The 20904-nt window shown below is 56.8% G+C and overlaps 1 protein-coding gene across 1 annotated transcript in view; it reads left to right on the forward strand.

Moving 5' to 3' along the window:
• The first annotated feature begins 1939 nt into the window (after positions 1–1939).
• The window catches only part of MACROD1 (mono-ADP ribosylhydrolase 1), a 146155-nt gene continuing 127190 nt past the window's right edge, over positions 1940–20904 (forward strand). Inside the window, exons 1-3 of the mRNA XM_073883296.1 lie at positions 1940–2393; positions 14467–14568; positions 15103–15219. Coding sequence (XP_073739397.1) covers positions 2090–2393; positions 14467–14568; positions 15103–15219 — 523 coding nt within the window. The 5' untranslated portion in view covers positions 1940–2089. The remainder of the gene's footprint in view (positions 2394–14466; positions 14569–15102; positions 15220–20904) is intronic.

Consider the following 20904-nt stretch of genomic DNA (forward strand, 5'->3'; position numbering starts at 1 on the left):
ACATTTGTGTAGTGGAAGCCACCAATTTGCAGTAACTTGTTACAGCAGTGAGAGAACACATGCAGGGTCATCCACATGCTTCCTCTCCTGAATCAGTGACATCTGTGCAATTGCTTTCCTGACCACAGATAAGAACCAAACAACTAGGCCCAAGCCTGGGCTCTGACCCTCACAGGCTGTGTTGTTGACCTCTAGCCCATTCCTGCTGCCTCCCCTGGCCGTTGAGAGCTCATAACGAGCTAACGAAGGTACAGCAAATGCAAGCAGGGTGCTTAGTTCAGCGCCAGCTGGTACCCAGTGCCCTGTAAGTGGCTGCTATCCTGGATGCAATTTTTTTTTTTAAAGATTTTATTTATTTATTTCAGAGAGAGAGAATGAGAGATAGAAAGCACGAGAGGGAAGAGGGTCAGAGGGAGAAGCAGACTCCCCGCCGAGCAGGAAGCCCGATGTGGGACTTGATCCCGGGACTCCAGGATCATGACCTGAGCCGAAGGCAGTCGCTTAACCAACTGAGCCACCCAGGCGCCCCTCTGAGCCACCCAGGCGCCCCTCCTGGATGCAATTTGCAAGGCTGAGTTATAGGAGAAGTGGCAAGTGGTGAGGTGACCTCCATCCTGGGGGCCTGACTACCACATCCTGAACTCATCTTGTTGACCTTTCTGGGGAAAGGGTACAGGCCTTACTGGTGGTCCTGGAATGTTGGGGACCTTTGGCCCTTCCTTCCTGGACCCTGGCTTCTGATCGCCTCTCTCCACCCTCATCCCAGGCTGATCACCGCACTCCTCCCTGCCGGCAGGTCTGTGCTGGTTCTCTCTCGGACATCCCGGTGGTGCCCCTGCATCCACATGGCTCACTGTGTGATCCGCCCCACAGCCCGCCCTGGGTTATTGCCACACCCAGCACCAGAGAGGCCTGGAACACAGGGCACCTCTGCAACCAGCCAGACCTGAGCCCTGTCTTTTAATTTTTTTTAAAGATCTTTATTATTTATTTGAGAGAGGAACAGCGGGAGAGAGGGAGAGAGCACAAGCATGGGGAGCTGCAGAGGAAGAAGCAGGCTCCCTGAGCAGGGAGCCCGATGCAGGGGCTCCATCCCAGGACCCTGAGATCAGGACCTGAGCGGAAGGCGGACACTTAACAGACTGAGCCACCCAGGTGTCCCTGTCTTATTCTTAATTTACAGCTCAAGAGGTGAATCCCAAGTGGACTGTGTACCCTAGGGTGGCAAGCTGGTACTGGAACCTTCTCTGGGACCCTGGCTCCTCCTCAGGTTATAAAAATATCTGCTATTATATTTCTCAAATAATATTAATAGTGTAGAAAAACATAAACTTGTATTTAAAAAACTACCTTCATAATCTTCGTAAAAAAAAAAATTAGAAAAAAATAAAGAAAAAAACCACGCCAATTGTTCCACCCGAGAACGCCTCTTGGAACTCAAATTTTCTGCCTTCACATTCCACGGTTTGCACCCTTGTTTTCAGTCGCGTCCCTGTCCGCCCCCAGGGCTCAGCTGCCTGGGGAAAGTCGCCGAACCGGGCGTACCCGTTCGCGCTGCTTGTCACCTCCCCGGGGCCGGCCGGCGGAGAGGGACCGCGGCTCCTGGGGCCTGGGGGCGGTATGGGGTTGCGGGGTGGCGCCGCGCCCGGCTCTCCGAGTTCGGTACGGAGCGCGGAGCGCCACGGACGTAGGGCAGAGGCGGGCCAGGTACGCAGGGCAGAGGTGGGCCGGGGCCGCGCCGCGGGGAGGGCGGCTCTACAGACCGGGAAGTTGGCGGCCAGCCCCGAGGGGGCGCCAGGCAGCCGCGCGACCCTCCGAGAAGCCGGAGCCTCCCACCCAGCGGCCGGAGCGGGCGGAGTCCGGGCGGGGCGCGCACGTGTGTATACGAGTGCGGGGGCCCGTCCGGCGGCCGGGACTACAAGTTCCAGGGTGCCCAGCGGCGCGCTCGGGGTTTCTGGCCGCGCGGCCCGCCAGCTCGGAGCCGGTCGCCTCTAGCACACGCCGCTCGGTCCCGGGCGGATCAGGGACAGACTCCCAGCCCCGTAAATAGAGTCCAAGTGGGCGGGGAACCGCCCCGCGCCGCCGGCTCATGTCTCTAAGGAGCCAACTGTCCGGCCGCCTGGCACAGCTGCGCGCGGCGGGGCAGCTGCTCTGCGTCCCGCGCCCCTGGGCCGGCCCCTCGGCGGGTGCCACGCGAACCCGCAGCAGTGCGTCCGGCTCCCCCGGTGTCCCAGGGCGCGGACAGGCCCCGCGCGCGGACCCCAGCGGGAGTTGGGGCTTGGGGGGCGGCGGCAGTGGGGCGGAGAGGAGCGCCGGGGTGCGCACCTGGGCCCCCCTGGCCATGGCGGCGAAGGTGGACCTGAGCACCTCCACCGACTGGAAGGAGGCAAAATGTAAGTGTAAGCAGGAGGGGGGCGCGAGGGGCGAGGGGGCTGGACAGCACCCCACCAGCAGCCTCTTCCACCCGAGAGACCCGAGGAAGTTAAGGCCTCGTTCGCCCTAGTATGGACCCCTCCAGTCACAGCCACGCCCCCCGTGTGCCCAGTCCGGCAAACCACTTCACTCCGTACGAGGGCCAGGTCCCCTGTCGGGGGCAGTGTGAGGAGGACGACTTTACCCCAACGGCGCGGGTCACAGGGCACGCCCAGGGGTCATCCAGGACCTGCCTCCGGACTCCGATGTGCGGGAGGGAAACTGAGCTGATGAGCCAAGGTCACTGAGAGTTTGGGCAGAGCTGACGTTAGGCTCCTGAATTCCCCAGGCTTTGTGCAGTGTGGTTTCTCAAGTGGTGTCATTTTAGGCAGAGTGGCAGGAAATGGACGGAGGGGACAGTTCTGGGTGTGGTGTCCCACCTGGGAGGATCAGACAGCCCCACAGAGTCGCCTCTGTGGGCAAGCCAGTCCCACCTCCACCCCATCCCTACCCTGAAGGCCTGCCTCTCTGGGCTGGTCATCTGGTGCCCTTTTGCCCTCATCCCTGGCCTCTGGCCACTTGTGAACAGTTTCTGCCCCAATTCCTGGGGGACACAGGGCTGAGGGGCTGCAGGGCAGAGACAGGGCATTATGTCCGTGAGAGCAGTTACACCCTGCACCCCCAGGAATCAAGCCATTTCCTTCCACTCTGGGACGGGTCATGAGTCCTGGTCCGGCATGAGTCCCAGGGCTGGACTCTGGGTCCCCACACAGAACAGGGAAGGGAGGGCATCCGGCCTGCAGAGCCCCAAATACTCTGGCCGGCTGCTCAGCCAGCTGCCACTGCCCTTCAGAGCCTGCTCTCAGAGCTCTTGTAACCATTCCTGGCTGGATCCCCTTTCAAAAGCACAGGGGAGGCTGTTCATTGGCTGGGCCTCTGTGGGCTGGTGGGGGAAGGTGGGGGTAAAGGGAAGGCGTCCTCAGAATTAGAGGTAGAGTTCAAGATGACTTTACCCCTGTCATGAATTCCTTTGCTGGGATCTTCAAGTGCGGGCAGAAAGCACTTGACTTGGCTCAGTGCGCACACAGAGTGTCTGTCATGCCCTCCGCCCGGGGCCCTAGAACCCTAGTTAGGGTGGAGAGCGGGGGGCTGGCTGAGATTCCTGGCAGGGGGACTGTCCCCACAGGGAGCCTGCCTCCCCTTCTCTGTCAGGAGCAGCAAGCCAGCTTGGTGGGAAAGAGAGCTAGGGAGGCAAGGGGCCCAGCCACCTGCTCCTGGATCTGTCACTGTTTCTAGGATCTAGCTCCCCACCCCCTCCCATTCCTTGGTGCCCCGGAAAACTTCCAGACCTTGCGAAGCTGACAGGCCAGGGATTCCCAGGCTGCTGTGGTATCTCTGCTTGGACCTGGGATTTCTATTCATTCATCCATTTTTTTTTAAGTTTATTTATTTTGAAGTAATCCGGACACCCAACATGGGGCTCAAACTCGCGACCCTGAGATCAAGAGTCGCACGCTCTTCAGACTGAGTCAGCCAGGTGGCCCTCATTCATCCATTTTTACTGAGCGCCCTCTATGTGGCCAGCACCGTTCTGGTGCTGGGATGCAGCCATGAGTGAGACAGGCAAGGTGCCTGCCCTCATGGAGCTTCTTCGCTAGGGGAAGGAAACAGCTGAAAACGTGGCCAAACCAGTGGGGCAGTGCCAGGCAAAGGCCAATGCTGTGAAGAAACCATGGCAGATGGGGCTGCCTGAGCTCCAGGATCCAGTCAGGGAACAGTGTGAGGAGTGGTGGCATTGGGCGTGAAGACCCCAGCAGGCTTGTCGGGGTGTGATCTGTGTGTTTCAGTGATCTATTTTTGAGTGACAAATTACCCCCAAATTCAATGGCTTACAACAGCAAACTTTTATTACCTTACAGTCTCTGAGGGTCAGGAACCTAGGAGTAGCTTAGCGGGTGGTTCTGTTGGACTTGGTTACAGCTGTGAAGTGGCTGTTGGTAGAGGCCTCAGACCTACCCTGGGGGTCTCTCCACAGGGCTGCTTGAGTCACCTCATGACATGGCAGCTGGTTTCCCCCCCAGAGACCAAGCCAGAAGCCACAGTGCCTTTTTGTGACCTAGTTTTTATTTTTATTTTTTAAAGATTTTATTTATTTGACACAGACAGACACAGCGAGAGTGGGAACACAAGCAGGGGGAGTGGGAGAGGGAGAAGCAGGCTTCCCGCCGAGCAGGGAGCCCGATGCGGGGCTCGATCCCAGGACCCTGGGATCATGACCTGAGCTGAAGGCAGACGCTTAATGACTGAGCCACCCAGGGGCCCCTGTGACCTAGTTTTTAAAGTCCCACATGTCTATTCTGCCTTATGCTGGGGCTTAAAATGGAGTCATGGAGTCTGGCCCACATTCAAGGGGAGGGAAATTAGTCTCCACCCTTGGAAGGGAAGAGGATCAAAGAATTGGGGGCATATTTTTAAAACTGCCATACTGGGGAGCTGGCTCAGCTGGACTCTGCTTCTTTTTTTTTTTTTTAAAGATTTTATTTATTTATTTGACAGAGAGAGACACAGTGAGAGAGGGAACACAAGCAGAGGGAGAGGGAGAGGGAGAGGGAGAAGCAGGCTTCCTGCTGAGCAGGGAGCCTGATGTGGGGCTTGATCCCAGGACCCTGGTATCACAACCCGAGCCAAAGGCAGCTGCTTAACCAACTGAGCCACCAGACGCCCCTGGACTCTGCTTCTGATTGGGGTCTAAGCTTTGGTCCTTGAAAACCCCCAGATAATTTTCTTCCTTATGTTCTGTTTACACTTTGAGCTGACTTACATGTACTGTGAAGTACATTAAGTAGACAGACCTCAGGTGTACGTACGGTCAGTATATTTTTACAGCAATATCCAGTTGTGGTCAGTAGGTTGCCAGCACCCTAGAAGGTTCCTTTGAGCCCCTTTGCAATCAGTACCTCTTACTGCTTCTTGAACTTCATGTGAGCAGAGGCATACAGTGTGTCCAGCTCCTTTTACTCATAGTTGTATGGTTGATGTGCCTTATTGGGCGTACCAACAGTTTGCTCTTTTATGGCTGTGTAATATTCCATGGTGTGGATGTACCACATTTTGTGTACCTGTTCTCCTGTTGATGGGCATTTCGTTTTCCAGTTTGAAGCTTTTGGAAGTAGAGCTGCTCTGATTATTCCTGTCCATGTCTTTGATGGACATGTGCTCGCCTTTCTCTTGGGGATATGCATAGGCCTCCAAAGGCCTGTCTGTGCCTGGGATGATCCTCTCTCAAAGACTGGCACACAGTAACCAAACTCACAAGAGCCTGATGTAGGTCAGAAGGTTGATGCGCAGCTCGCAGTAGGAAATATAGTGGTGGGTCTGGAAAGTGTGCCAGGGCAGGGCCTCCTCTCCCATGGAAAAGCCACGTGGAAGCCAAATCATTGTCCTAAGTTCACTCGGCAGCATGTGTTCTCAGCTGGAGAGCTGGTTGAATGATTTTGGAAGCGGATCCCTTTGCCCTGGGTGGGCTGGGGAAGCTTCCCTGCAAGGGGGGGGACCCACCCACCAAGGATCCCCTTCCTTGGGTGGTTGCTCAGTAGTTCCATCTCTCTGCACTGTTGAGTGTCTGCTCTGGGTTCTGGGTGCAGGATGCCTCAGCTCCCAGCCCAGTGAGTCCTCTGGACACATGGCCGAATTCTGCCTTACCCTAGGCATTCCCTTTCTTCCTCTTAAGCTGACTGGCCACTCCTATAGACCTGTTCTCCCTCTGGGGAAGTAAATACCACCAGACTGGATCTTCCTGGGTAGGAGACAGTCAGTCCTTTGGGGAGATTTACATAGAATATGATTTTACTGGCCAGAGGATTATTTCTCTAGTTGCCTCAGTGATGGGGAGCCTTATTATCCCCACAGGTGGTGCCTTTTTATCACAAGACTGTGGAAACAGTCATACTCTAAAGGCAGTTGGGCATGAGGGGACTTAAGGTTGGGCACTGGGGGCATCTAGGAGCTGTGTCACCACAGGAGTGGGGGTCACAGACCCTCCTTCTGACCTGCAGTGGGGGCAGAGCTGTCTACTAAGAAGAGGATGGGCATTGGTGCCATCAGACTTGGGCCAGCCGCAACACCCTGAGCCTCAGTTTCCTCATCTGTGAAATGGGACGAACAGCACCTGATTTGTAGGTTGTGCTGGGATCACATCAGAAACCATTTTGTATACAGCGGTGTATAAAAGGGTCCACGGTGTACAAAGGGTCTCCAGTGACCCCCTTTCTTGTCAGCCCTTGGGCCTCTCTCCTCTCTCTGTGCTGTTTTGGCCACAGCAACACTGGATTTGTGTAAATTTGTCTCCCTCATGGTCTCAAATGCTGGAGCCTGCGACCTGCATGTCCTGAGCCACGTTTCCTGTCCCTGGCGCTGCAAGCAAGGGCACCTGTACTCCAGGCTCCCTTTGCACTGGGCAGATGCGGCTCATTTCAACCCCCGTGGGGTTTCATGCAGAGCAGATGATTTCTCTGATTTGATTACTGAACTGGGGAACCTTGCAGGCTCACCCGGGAACCAGAAGCGGGGGTCTTCTCCCACCTGCCTTGGTGTGTCCCGGTGCGGGCGGAGGCGAGGGGGCCTAGGGAGAGCAGAGAAGCTCTGAGGTGCCTCACGCTCTGTCTCCCCGTGGCTCGGGCCATGGACTTTGATGAGACCCCACTCTTGGGGGTACGGTGAGCCCAGGTGATTAAATGCCCCCGCCGCTGTGTTCCCAGAGCCCCGCCGTTGTCAGCCCTGTCCACCAGGCCTTCTCCAGAGGAGGAGCCTCCCTCCGTGCCAGCCTGCCCTCACCTCTCTGAACACCGTCTAGCAAAGTGCCATAAAGACACTTCTTAAAACACATCATTGAATTCCCGTTCGCCCGGTGCACTTTATGGTTCTGGCGCAGCCTGCATCCGCCAGCTCGGCTTCCGTGCCCGGGAGCCGCTGAAAGCCTCATCCAGGGTCAGGCCTCCCCATCAAAATTTACTGCAAACATCTTTTTACAACACCTGTCTCACTGAGCTGTGAAATCCTCGCGCCTTTCCAAAAAAGAAAGAAAATTAAAACGTATGTTTTACATCTTTTATAAGAAAAATAAAACTCACTTGTGCTTTAAGTCTGCATCTGTCCTTCTGGCAAAAGGAGGTAGAAAATGTTATAAATGCGTGGGGCCTGTCGGACAGATGGAGCCAAGGCGATGAGGATGACCCTTGGTTCCTCGGAGCCAGGGGAATCATAATCGGCTTCTCCTGCCCCATAAATCAGGGACCCACGCAGGGTGTCGCTCCTCAGGGGTCAGTCGGACCACTGCCTCACTCTGGAGATGAGGACAAGGCGCCCCACACGCTGGCTTCAAGAGGTGTGTGCCTGGGGACCATGAACTGGAAGGGACAGGCTGACAGATGTCCCCAAGGTCAGCGCCCAGCCGGCTGGTAACAGAGCCAGGAGTTCGGGCTGTCTTCCTGCTCTGGGAAGTGGAGCCATCTTTTGGATTTTGCTGGAAAGGAGGCTGTGCAAGCTGTGGGCCACTCAGACCAGCCCTTGGATCCCAGGGAGGACAGCGCAGGAGGGAGCCTTGGGCCGTGTCCCCTTCTGGCTTGCCTGTGGCCGTGACATACCTCTGTTTCTTCTGGAAGGCAACGTGGTAGCCTCTGCCAGATGGCGTCTGCTAGGGGACTCTAGCCATTTCCAGGCTCCCCAGACTAGTCCCATGGGGTGCCTGGGTCTTGCCCAGCCACTCACACAGCACATGGGAGTCCTGTGGGGTTGGCCTGGGTGCTGGCTGGCCAGTCCCTGCAGTGACTCGGCAGACACGTTCACTTTCTGGCCCTGGGTTCATCTGGCTGGGAGAACCCACATTTGGGCGTGCCAAGGCCTCTTAGGGGAAGATATCTGTGGTCTCAACTGTGTAAGATGACAAACACGGGCACCAAAATAATTCAAAAAGTTCTTCTACCTACTTATGCCTCCAAGTTGCAAAAGAAAAGTCCTCTCCCTGATTTGGTCTTGTTTGGCTTTGCCCTCTGAATCTTCACTCGCAGGAAGGACTGCGTATCTGCTGTGTGTCTTGCACTTTGCAGCTTCCAGATATTCTGACAGTCCCTTCCCATTCACGGCAAGCCTGCCCAGTCCCTCTTCTAGAGATGAGGGAACTGAGACTCAGAGAGGGCAAGTGACCTGCCCACAAATGTGATGTCAGGAGCTCGTGAGCCCAAACCTAGTAGGACCAAGGAGCAAGAGGAATTGAAACCACAGTAGCCGCCTGGACCAGCACGTTCCTTCCAAAGGCTCCGTTCCTCAGATGGGAGACAAGCCGAGGTGGCTGCCACAAGCCTGGCTTTTGCTCTCTGGTCCAGCGGTTCTAGATTTCTCTCCATTTCCCCGTTCACATGCTCTCTCCTACCTCAGGGCTTCTGCATATGTTGTCTCCTCCACCTGGATGACTGTTCTCTTGGCAAACATGCCCCCAACGTTCAGGTCTCAGCTCAGTCATTCATCAATTCATCCTGCAGACGCCCATGGATGCTCACACATGCCATGCGCTGCGCCAGATGGTGGGAATCCAACGTAAACACCACAGATCCCCAAGTGGCCAAGGTCAAGTAAGGAATAAAACATAGCAGGTGGGGGAGGGGCTACTCTGGGAGTGGGGAAGGCCTGTAAAGGAAGGTTAGGTGGAGGGCAGGGCAGGTACAAAGGCCCTGAGGCAGGAAACAGTCTGGCCATGGGAGGAACGGAAAGGTGATTGATGTGCGTGGACTGCAGAGGTGTAGGAGGGAGAGCGTAGTTTGTCCGGAGGCAAGCAGTGGAGGAGGTGAGGGGGAGAGGCAGAGTGTCAACATGGGCCTGAGTAAGGACTTGGACTTGAACTGAGCTTTAAACAGAATTCTGCCCCTAAGATTCCTGGGCTGCTGAGTGAGGAACAGACGGTTGGGTGGACATGGGGAGTCCACTGGGAGTAGAAGGCTTCTGGGTGGTGCTAGGGAGCCATGATAGTGGCTTGGCCCCTGGTGGGGATGAGCAGACGGCTTGGTTTTGGGGGTATTGTGGGGATAAATCCAACAGCCTGCATATGGATGGAGCCAGGGGACTAAGAGAAAGGAACTGCCCATTTTGGGATCCTAGCAGAGTCTAGGGCTGTTCGCTGAGAAAGGGAAGAAGGAAGGAGAGAAAAACCATGTTTGGGGGGAAGGAGTCAGAAGTTCAGTTTTGCACATGAGGAGTTTGGGGTTGAGAGCAGGCAGTGGGCCTTGGGGATCCGATGCTCAGTGCTCGATGATGCTCGGCAGAGAGCTGAGGGGCTGGAGGTGTAGCCCCCGGATCAGATTAGCTGAAAGAGGGTTTGGAATGCATGGGATTGATGTGAAGACTAAGGGGAGGGTATAGATTAAGGAAAAGGGGAGGCGACAATGAGACTAGAGGGCCCGTGAGTGGGGTGGGATCCAGGAGAGGTGGGGTCCTGAGGGGGAAGAAGGGGTGGGGGTTGCTTAGTGCACAAGGGAGGACAGAAGGGCCACTACATGGGGCCACGTGGCCAGTGCGGTGTCTCTGACCTTGGCCTTGGTGGAGAAGTGGGCCGAGTCTGGTGAGGGCTCAGGGAAGCCTGGAAGGCAGGAAGTGGGGGCAGTGGGGGAGGGAGACAGGAGACCACAGCTGCGGGGTGTGGAGTGCATGGTTGAGGGAGGCTTTATGACCTTGAGGCATGAGAGGGTTGTTTGAGGGCAGACGAGACGGTGGGTGGAGGGGGAGCTGTAGGAGGGAGGCCTCTGGAAGGTGAGCAGGCAGCCTGGGCTGAGGGAGGGAGGGCCTGGCATGCGCTGTGGTGGGGGTTCCCAGCTGGCAGGAGGACACAGCATCTCGGCTGGAAAACAAAGTGGGGAGGCTTGGGAAAGGGGAGAAGGGCGAGGGGGAGAACTTCCTAAGCAGCAGCTGGAGCTGCCTGGCAGATGGGGCTGCCAGGGGACAGAATCAGGAATTTAGAGGGAGCCTTCTGTTTGGTGATGGGACTTTTCTCTAGCGATTTGCAGCCTGTGGGGCAGACCAGAGAAGTTAGAGGTACCTCCTCCAGCCAGCTGTCCCGCCTGCCCTCTGCTTGGTCAGGCCCTAGGACCTCCCCTTGCCTCCCGCCTCCAGGCCTGGTGCCTGGGGGCTGCTCCATAAGTTGACTGCTCTGCATTCAGACTGCCAGGGAGAGACAGAAGCTGGAAGGAGCCTGGCCTCCCCTCCATAGTCTCTGCTCTGCTCTGCGGTACTGCCCGCCAGCCACTGAGTGCTTTGCTGGGTACCCACCTGAGCCTGTTGTGCTTCTCATTTAGAGCCGCAGGGAGCTTTCTTTACCTCCACTTTACAGAACAGGGTAGTCAAGCCTTGGAGAAGCCCTTCAGCTCTCCCCCAACACACAAAGAAAGGAGCGTTTAAGTGGGAGCCCTTGGCCTGTTACTCAGGTTGTACGTGGGGTCACGTGTCCAGTGGGGAAGGTGGCCTCTTGAGAAGGGGAAGCAGGGAGATGGGCTGTGAGCATCAGGACACACTGGTGACAAAAGGGGGCCATCCCCACTGGGGTACCATTCACGGTAGGATATCCTTGGCCTCTTAGAATGAAAATGGCACTGCTTGGGGTCAGGGGAGTTTTTAATCTATATCTGGTGAAAGCGTTTTTCATTTATTTATTGTTATTTTTTTTAAGATTTTATTTATTTGAGAGAGAGCACAAACAGGGGGGAGGGCTTAGACGGAAAGGGAGAAGCAGATTCCCCGCTGAGCAGGGATCCTGGGACTCTGGGATCATGACCTGAGCCGAAGGCAGACACTTAACCGACTGAGCCACCCAGGCGCCCCTATTTATTCATTTGTTTGTTTGTTTGTTTATTTATTTTTAAAGATTTTATTTATTTATTTGACAGAGGCACGGTGAGAGAGGGAACACAAGCAGGGGGAGTGGCAGAGGGAGAAGTAGGCTTCTCACTGAGCAGGGAGCCCGATGCGGGGCTCGATCCCAGGACCCTGGGATCAGGACTGAGCAGAAGGCAGACGCTTAGGGACTGAGCCGCCCAGGCGCCCCTATTTATTTTTAATGGAAGTATAGTTGACAATACAATACTGGTTTTAGGTGTATGGCATAGTGATTTGACATTCGTATACATTATAAAATGCTCGCCACGATAAGTGTAGTCCCTGTCACCACACTGTTATTACAGTATGATTGACTATCTTCCCTAAGCTGTACTTCCCATCCCCGTGACTTACTGATCTTATAACTGGAAGTTTGCACCTCTGAGTCCCCTTTACTTATTTTGCCCATCCCCATACCCCTTTGCCCTCCGGCAACTACCAGTTTGTTCTCAAAACAGGCTGTTCCTGTTTTGCTTTTTTAGATTCTACATGGAAGTGAAATCATATATTTGTCCTTTTCTGTCCGACTTATTTCACTTAGCATAACATTTTCGAGCTCCATAGTGTTGTGGCAAATGGCAAGATTTCATTCTTCTTTATGGCTGAGTAATATTTCATTGCGTGTATCTACCACCTCTTCTTCATCCATTCATCTATTGGTGGCCACTTTGGGCGCTTCCATCTCTCGGCTATGGCAGGTAATGCTTTGGTGAACATAGGTGTGCATGTATCTTTTTTAAATTAGTGCTTTCATTTTCTTTGGGTAAATACCCTGAAGTGGAATTACCAGATCATATGATAGTTCTTTTTTCTTTCTTTCTTTCTTTTTTTTTTTTTTTAAGTAATCTCTACACCCACTGTGGGGCTCAAACTCACAACCTCAAGATAAAGAGTCCCATGCTGCACCCACTGAGCCAGCCAGGTGCCCCTGGTAGTTCGATTTTTAACTTTTTTGGGACCCTCCATACTGTTTTCCATAGGGGTAGCCCTGATTCACATTCCCACCAGAAGTGCACGAGGTTCCTTTGTCTCCACATCCTCGCCAACCCTTGTTATTTCTTGTCTTTTTGATACCAGCCATTCTGACAGATGTGAGGTGGTATCTCATTGTGGCTTTGATTTCATGTCCCTGAGGATGAGGGACGTTGGGCCTCTTCTTTTTTTTTTAAGATTTTATTTATTTATTTGTCAGAGAGAGAGAGAGAGAGAGCGCACGCACAAGCAGGGAGAACAAGAAGCAGAGGGAGAAGCAGGCTCCCTGCTGAGCAAGGAGCCCGATGAGGGGCTCGATCCCCGGACTCTGGGATCATGACCTGAGCTGAAGGCAGACGCTTAATGACTGAGCCACCCAGGCGCCCCTGTGAAAGCATCTTTAATCTGATTCAGGTGACCCTGGGATGTAGTCAGTCCTTAACAGATTTGGTGCCTCCTCACAGCGTCACGCGCATGGCTCCTCCCCCCCCCCACCCCGTGCCTGCCCCCTGCCCTGAATTTCACTCACCCAGGACCTTGAACATCCTGTTCAGATGGTGAAATGCCCTTCCCCGCCCTGGCGACCTCCCATTTCTCTTCGGAGTCTCCCTGAAGCCCCTGGCCGGGGCTTCCTGCTACCTCCCCTCCCGCCCCCTGAGCGTCCTCAGAGCTTGGATGGCTTGCCTGATTGTGGAGCGCTCAGCCTCTCCTCTGCTGGCTTGTAGGTTCCCCAAGGGCCAGGACCACGTCTGCCTTAGTGAGTGTTATGTCCTTGTACCGTATGCAGGACTTGTGCGTCGTAGGCGTTAATGGAAGAGGGTGGGAAGCGGCTGCCAGAAAGTGTAATTCTGGCTTGAGCCACAGCTGAAGCAGATTTGGGGTGCTATGAGCCTTTTATAATCACCCCAGCCATAATACTGAGCTGGGACTGTGAGCCAGGCCCTTTCCCTGCTCCTCGTGCATCCTTGAGGGACAGAGGCTTTGGATGGACTGGCTTCTGCAGGGTCGAGGGCATGTGTGGAGGACCCCCCTGTCTCTTGAACACCTGCCCTTTGAGGCCTTTTCCACAGAAGCCTCCAGGAGGCAAACCCTTCCTCTCCCACCACGTCCCCTAGTTGCCTTCCCCCCCATGTCTGCATATTTTCTGATGCTTTTTGAATTCCTTGAGTGGCCTTTGCTGTTTGTTACCCACCCGCCAACAAGTGGTGAGTGAGGGCTGCTCCATCTGGGGAGCATGTGGTCTAGGGGAGCAATGGTGGGCTGAGAGCCTGGGTGCCTGGTGGCCTGAGGCCGGCAGAGGGAACCCGCGAGCCAGAAGCCTGGGCCGCTTGTGGGAAGCCTTGGAAGGGGGCTCCGTGCCACCCAAAGGGAAGACCAGGCCCAGGGAGCAGGGAGACCAGGCCAGGTGGACCCAGAGTCTGTGAGCAGATGGGGGTGCCTGGCTCCCCACTCACCATCTGTATGACCCTCCGTTTCCTCATCTGTAAGATGGGGACAATTACCACTGCTCCCTTGGTGCACACTGGGAGAAGCCAGCCGGGCACCTGTCTGTGGGGAACTCTCTTCCAGTGCTGGGGGGCAGGGCAGGGGAGGCTGCGAACAGGCACCAGATCTGCTTGGTTCTTTGGCTTTCTGAGGATGTTTGTCCCGTCCCCCGTGTCCTGCTGCCTACAAATAACCATGGTGATGATGTAACCCATTGAGGATGTAACTGATAATATAACTCGTCCAGTGCCACCAACCTATTTTCCTTATATGCATTGAGTAAGCATGAAATTATTCCACAAGGAGCCTCTTAATCCCCACTCTATAAATGAAGAAATCAGGGGCCCAGAGGCGTGGACACAGCCGGAAAGGGGCAGAGTTGAGTTCTGAACTCAGGTCTGTGGTACCTGAGAGATGCCCTGTGTCTCCCTGGGCCTCAGTTCCCCTCCTGAACAAAGAGGGCCCGGCAGGATGGTCTAGGGGCCTCTGGCTCTAACAGCCCCCGCCCCCATCACGCGCCTGTGGGAGGGGTGGACGTGGAGGGCTGGCTTGCATCCTTGGACGAGGTGAGAGTCCCAATGAGGAGGGGAGAGATACAGGGGGTGGGAGAAGCCCCCTGGACCGCTCTGATCCCTTCCCGCCTTGACCCTCCTTCCTGCCTGCCCCACCCCACCCCTGTAGCATTTCTGAAGGGCCTGAGTGACAAGCAGCGGGAGGAACATTACTTCTGCAGGGACTTCATCAGGCTGAAGAAGATCCCGACCTGGAAAGAGACGGCAAAAGGTAGGCTGTGTGCCAGGGAGGGGCAGGTGGGTGGCCTCTTCAGACCCGTGTCCTGGGAGCATCATACCGACTAGGCCAAGAAGAATGGCAGCAGCATTCGCGGGGTGCTTGCTGTGCAGGGGGCACTTTAAGTGTGAACCTGGTCTGAGGAGGGTTCGGTTTTTATCCCCATTGTACTGTTGGGAAACTGAGCGCCAGAGCCATGACCGCACAGTTGTGGGGAGCCCTGCACATTGCGGGCCTGGCAACCTGTCACCCAGGGCGAGTCACTTCACCTGCCTAGGGCTCAGTTTCCACGTCTGTAAAGTGGGGATGGATGACTTTAATGCTGTACCTGTGCTTAACTTGGGAAGATTCAAGGGGACCCCGTGTGTGTCTTGTGCGAGAGGTACTTAATCACTGTGGATGGCCGCTGCCTGTGTCACCAGTCCCCTGCCTCTGGAGGTGGAGGGGGGTGGATGGAGGCCCTGGTGGGTCACTCTGTAGTGAGGGCCTCTCTCTGACCCCCCACCCCTCGGGCCTCTGCTTGTCCAGGGGTGACCGCGAAGGTGGAGGAGCCGAAGTACAAGAAGGATAAGCAGCTCAACGAGAAGATCTCCCTGTTCCGAGGTGACATCACCAAGCTGGAGGTGGACGCCATCGTCAACGCCGGTGAGTGGGCGCTTCTGGCTGGTGTGAACCAGAGACCTGGGTGGCCGCCTCGTCCCCTTTGCTCCAGGCTGCTGTGCCAGGCATGGGTGGACGCCACCTGGCTCCAGCGAGGCTCGGGCGGCCAGAGGAAGATGGCTTGCTGGCGCCACAGGAACCCAGTGTGTTGGCTGCGCGGACTCCTTTCCCTTGAAACTCTGACCTATGTCGGGGGCGCCTTGGCTGAGCTGCCTTGCAGCTCTGAGACCCATTAGCGGCCGGGAAGGGAGAGAGCTTGGCTGGAATTGCGCCGGGCTGCCCTGCCAGCAAGGTGGAGGCCAGAACAGGGTGGTCTGACCTCAGGGGCTGCCGACACCCCACCACTGCTCTCCCTTCTCTGCCTCCTGCCTGCCATGCCCCCCTGCACACCTGGGGCAGGCCAGGGAGTTTGTCAAGGGAATGGTGGGGGCAGAGGCCCCGGTGCCCTAGGCTCAGCTTCCCGCTGTGGCTCTAGCTGGCTTGGCAGTTTGTGATGAGTGGAGGAGCCTCCTCTTCTCTCCCCTCCTGGGGGCAGGAGGAAGGCGGTTGCTGTCCTCCCAGGCTGTGGCTGTCTGGCCGAGGTCAGGAGTGGGGTGTCAAGGGACAGTCCAGTCCATTTGGTACACAGGCGGTTCGTGGACAAGGACCAGCGGGGGCTGAATCCCAGCCCTTGTTCGCCTGCTTACCAACCTTCACGGGGAGGAGCTTCCTTAGAGAAATGTTTGGAGACGTGGGCAGAGCCTCTCATCCTGGGAAACCTCGCTGCACTGCCACCTCCCCACCTGTGCGGTCTCGGGCACCCCGCCCCCCCAGGAGCGTCTCAGACCTCCTCCACCTTGCCCTTGGGCTGGCGGCCATTGTGTCTGACCCCAGGGCTGGCTAGGGAGCCGTGTGTTGCCGAGTGCCCTGGGGACGCGGCAGAGCTGATGCTCTTCTCGATAAGGGGCTGGGCTCACGGGACCTGGGGAGAGGGAGCCACTCGGCCTGCCCCAGGCCTGCTTGTCGCGGTTTGGATTGCCTTTCTGGCTGTGGCACGGCTCTGCGTGTCTCTCTGCCTGTTTATGCGGTCACACAAGTGCCTCCTTCCCCCCACACTGCCTGTCTCGGTGCACAGGTGACCAATGACATAAGGGCGGAGTCCCGACTTAGGGCAGAGGGAGCTTGGTCCCCTTTGGTTTCTGCTGGTGCTCCTGCTGTGTTTCTCTCGGGGCCGCTAGGACCGGGTGGGGGGCTGCCAGCAGGCCTGCGCGTCCGTCTGGGGAGACGTGGGGTTAAGACGAGCCTCGCTGGCTTGGCAGATGTCACCGAGGCCCGGAGGAGAAGGGCCTTCTTGCTGCCTGGCTCCAGGAGGGGCTGGTCTGGGGCGGGGGCGCTAAGCCTTGGAGCCGAGGCTGAGGATTCCATCCTGCAGGCCTGTGGGGCTGCTCTCCTGCGTGCCCGAGGCCCTGTCCGTCACTGGCGAGGGATGAGAGGATCCCCTGCCCATCCTTTTCTTGATGAGCTGCAAAGTGGCCAGAGGGAAAAGTGGGGCATCTTATCAGCCCCTTCCCAGCTGGGCTGGCAGTTAACAGGCCAGGAGGGAGGGGTGGAGACCAAGGTAGGGATGCAGTAGGAGCAGGGCGGGGGGGGGGGGGGAGCTCCGGAGGCTTGCATGTACGGCTGTGGGCGGGATTCTTGGTTTTTCTAAGTGTCCTTGTGCCTGGCCAGACTCCTGAGTGCAGTGGCTGTCAGCCCCTCTCGCTCTCAGAAGAGCACTTTGGTCCTGGCTGCATACGGCGGCACTGGGTTGGGGGTGGGAGCGTTCGCTGTATCTCTCCGGGGACTCCTTGTCCGTGTACGTGCCTGGGCTCCCGTCTCTCCTTCTGCAGGGTATGGATGGTGGAAAACCCACCCGCTGGGTTGTCAGGGGCATTAGGGACTTCCGCGCGTAAACAGTGGTGCTCATGCAGCCCCTGGCACGGACCAAGGCCTCATCCCCTGCCTCTGTCGCTGGTGCTAGAATCGATGCCCCTGTCATCACCCTGGGTATCAGCCCTGTCCCAGGAATGTCAAGGGATGCTGGGCGCCTTCTGCAGAGGAGCAGCTTTCATCTCTCCCTGCTTGCCTCAGTTTACCCAACACTTCTTGGTGTGTTTCCCTGGGCTCTGCCTTTTTTCTAGAGTCTCACAGCAGGGAGGACCCAGAACCCGTGTGGAACCTCAGGGAACGGCTGAGGCAGGCCCTGGCTGTGGGGCTCCATACAGAGCCAGCTTCCCCTCTGGGTCCTCCCCCCAGGCCTTTTCCTGGCACCGGTGTTCCGGCGGCCTCGCCACTGGTCAGACCCCAGGCGTCCTTGGTGGTCTTGGCCTGGAGCCCCACACCCGGAGTCCTCCGGCCTCCTCCCTGGGCTCTCCCCCGTGGCCTTGGTCAGCCCCTGCCTGCCGCCCACCAGGGGGCAGCAGAGATCGCGGTTTCCGCGCCCGGTGGCGCCCGTAAATCAGCCTGTTTATTAGCAGAATAAAAGTCGCGGCAACGTGGGGATTTTCGCGGCTGCATAAAATCTGGTCTGTGCCTCGTGAAACCCATATGTGCTTAATTCATATGTAAAGTTTCAAGCAGGAAGAGAATACGTGTCCATTAAATTCTATTTGACTTGATTATAATCATTAGCCATGAATAATTGCTTCTCAGCACCGACCACAGAGCCACCACAATGGGGAAAAAGAGCGAGCAATTATAGCGGGGTGGGAATTTTTAAATTTTTATTTTTGAAGCTAAGGGCAATGTTGGTCCCGTGGGGAGCGGTGTGGGTAGGACTGGGCTGGGGACTTGAGGTCAGCTTTGGACTTTCTGTATTTTCTCTGTGTGTGGGGGTGTGTGTGTCTTTTTTTGTCCCTATGAGTAGATGGGGGCAGGGGCAGGCACAGGGAAGGTGCCATCGCTGGCTGGGCCTCCCTCCAGCTACAAGGACCATGGCGGGGGAGCTGGGAGGGGCCTGTAAGGGAAAAGGAGGGTTGGGATCCCTAGAACTCCCACCATCCTGCAGAGCTGTGGGCTTGGGGTATCTCCGGCCTGGCTGCAAGCTCCCTTCCCACCCATTCAGAGGACCCTGGGGGACCCTTGGGGATGGCAGGTGCCAGGTACCCTCCGTGCCTGCCTGCCTCCTTCCCTCCCCACGGAGCCACTCTGCCCACAGTCCCTCTCAGGACTTTGGGAAATCAGACTGTTTACCAACTGGTCCTCTGGCTTTTGAAGTCCAGACCTGCTTTTTACCCCACTCTGTTGGTGTTTGAGATGTGATTGGAGCGTATGTGTACTATGTGTGGTGTCTGTGATGGTGGGTGTGTGTGGGAAGTGAGATGTGTGTGTGTGTGCGCGCGCGTGTGTTGTGATGAGAAGTATGTCATGTAGTATGTGGAGGGGCGCTGGGGCAGAGAGTCTAGTGGGGGAATGCCGGGCAGGTGGGTGGCACGGTTGGAGGTCACAGGGGCAGGACCAACCCCCCAAGCACCCAGGTGCAGCGCAGGCGGCCTTGGGCCATCCTTGGCTGTGTTTTCATGGGCTGCCGCTGAGGCTGCATGCTCGGGCAGTACCCAGAGAGTCTCAGGCTCCCGCCATCTGGTAGCCGGCAATGGCTCCTACCCATGGGGGCACGCTGCATCCATCTTAATTAAATTGGGCTGCCATGCTGGCAAGATAAACCAGGGAGCCCCCTACAGGCCCCTGTTCTGGAGCAGAAGATTCTCAGGGGCAGTGCTTGCTGCTCCGGGTTGGCCTACGACCCCCCAGGTGTGGTGTCTGGGGGGAGCCATGCCAGGCATCTCCTCCAGAGAAAGCTCAGGTCTGGGGGTCTCCATCCCGGGGAGGGGGGGTGCCTCAGCTTGTGGAATGCTTCCATCTTCTCATTGCCATGGGGGGGGTCATGACCTTGACTGGGCCACTTCCTTGCCCTTGACGTTCCCAGCTCACCAGGCCTGTGCCTGTGGGTCACTAGTTTTTGGCAGACAGCTGAGTCCCAGGCAGGAAATGTCCCAGCACAAAGAAAGACCCCCATTCTTGGCAGTCCCAGGGTCTGGCTGCCAGCTGTGGCCTTCAGGGCCTAACGGGACAGAGCAGGGATGAATGTGATGCTTTGTGCCAACAGAAGGAATCTTTCCCTTCAAAGCCACCCCAGGCCAGCGAGTCAGGGCCCTGGGCACAGAGGCCAGGAGCTGATTTGTTGGAAATCCCAGTATTCCTGCTGGTGGCGCAGTGGCCTCCGGCCAGGCAGCTCCAAGCCTCTGTTTCCTCATCTGGAAAATGGACCAGCCTCGGCCCCACCCCACCCAGGGTGGGCGTGAGGGCAGCACGAGTTCAGGCGCATCCAGTGCCGGGCCCAGGGCCTGGCACACAGCGAGCCCCTAGTAAATTGTTATCGGGAAGTCAAGAGTAAGAGCAGCTAAGTAGAATATAATGTGACAAAGCCCTGGGAGCGAGGTTTGAACAAAGTGCCATGCGACGCCTCAGGGACCAATTAATTCTGCCAGGAGGTGGCGGGAGGCAAGGCAGGTCAGTGAGGCCTTTGAGGGGCTAGGCATGCGGGCCAGGACGTGCAGAACGGGTGGGAAGCCATGTTTCACCGCGACAAGCCGGCCTCACTGGGAGTTTTTAAGCCGCTTATTTATTTAAAATAAGGCATGAAGTGGCGCTCTGTTTGCTTAAGTCTTGGGTCTTTGATTTTCGAAAATCTTCCAGCCGGTTATCACTCCCTTCTCCTCATGAGCCAGCCCCCATCCTCCCTTCATCCCTTCCTCCACTGCCTGGGCCCCCCCGCCCCCAGGAGCCCAGCCCCAGCCGTCCCTGGGCCACCGCTTGCTCGGAGTCCATGATTTAGAGACCGCCTTGATGGACTAGCGAGCAGAAGGGGCCGAGAGACGCCGGCTGCCTTGTGGGAAGCGATCTGACGCTAAACTGTCGCCGTAAATCGCTTTATCTGTCACTTCAGATTTAAATGTGTTTGCTGAGGCTTGCCGGCTGCGTCCCACGGCAGCAGCCTCTCTGCAATGGGCAGGGGGGGTGGTTGTGGGGCCGCCTGCGGGCAGCCGGGCTCTGCTGGGCCCCTGGGCCCCTGGGGGCACGCGGTGAGGACCCAGCACTCCCTCAGTGCCCACCCCGTGGCACTGACCTCGAGGCATGCTTGAGGCAGGCAGGACTGTGATCGCCATTCTCAGTGATCAGACCGACGCAGGTGACTGAGTCGGAACTTGAACTCGTGCATGGCGTCTCCTTCATTCAGCAGACTGCGGTGGGCCTGTTTTGCACCAGGCCCTGGGGTAGACCCTGCTCTACAAAAGACCCACTCTTGGATCCCAAATGTGAGGTGAGGCCCGTGAATGGAAAGGGATAGCAAAGTATGTGAGGGCTGGGAGTCCTGCCTGCAGTGGGGGCTGGGGGGAGACAATCAGGAAGGCTGCCTGGAGGAGGCAAAGTGGAGGCAGTGCTTGTGCTGAGAAGGGAGCGCAGACTTTCTCTCTCTCTCTCTCCAATAAATGAATAAATTTAAAAAAGGGGGGAGCGCCTGGGTGGCTCAGTTAGTTGGTCAGCCAATTCTTGGTTTCAGCTCAGGTCATGATCTCGGGGGCCCTGTGCCAAGCTCTGCACTCAGCAGGGAGTCGGCTTGAGATTCTCTCTCTTCTCTCTCTCTGCCACTCC

This window comes from Callorhinus ursinus, unplaced genomic scaffold, assembly GCF_003265705.2.
Source record: "Callorhinus ursinus isolate GAN/ISIS: 27379988/994484 unplaced genomic scaffold, GSC_fseal_2.0 scaffold51, whole genome shotgun sequence".
Lineage (NCBI taxonomy): Eukaryota > Metazoa > Chordata > Mammalia > Carnivora > Otariidae > Callorhinus > Callorhinus ursinus.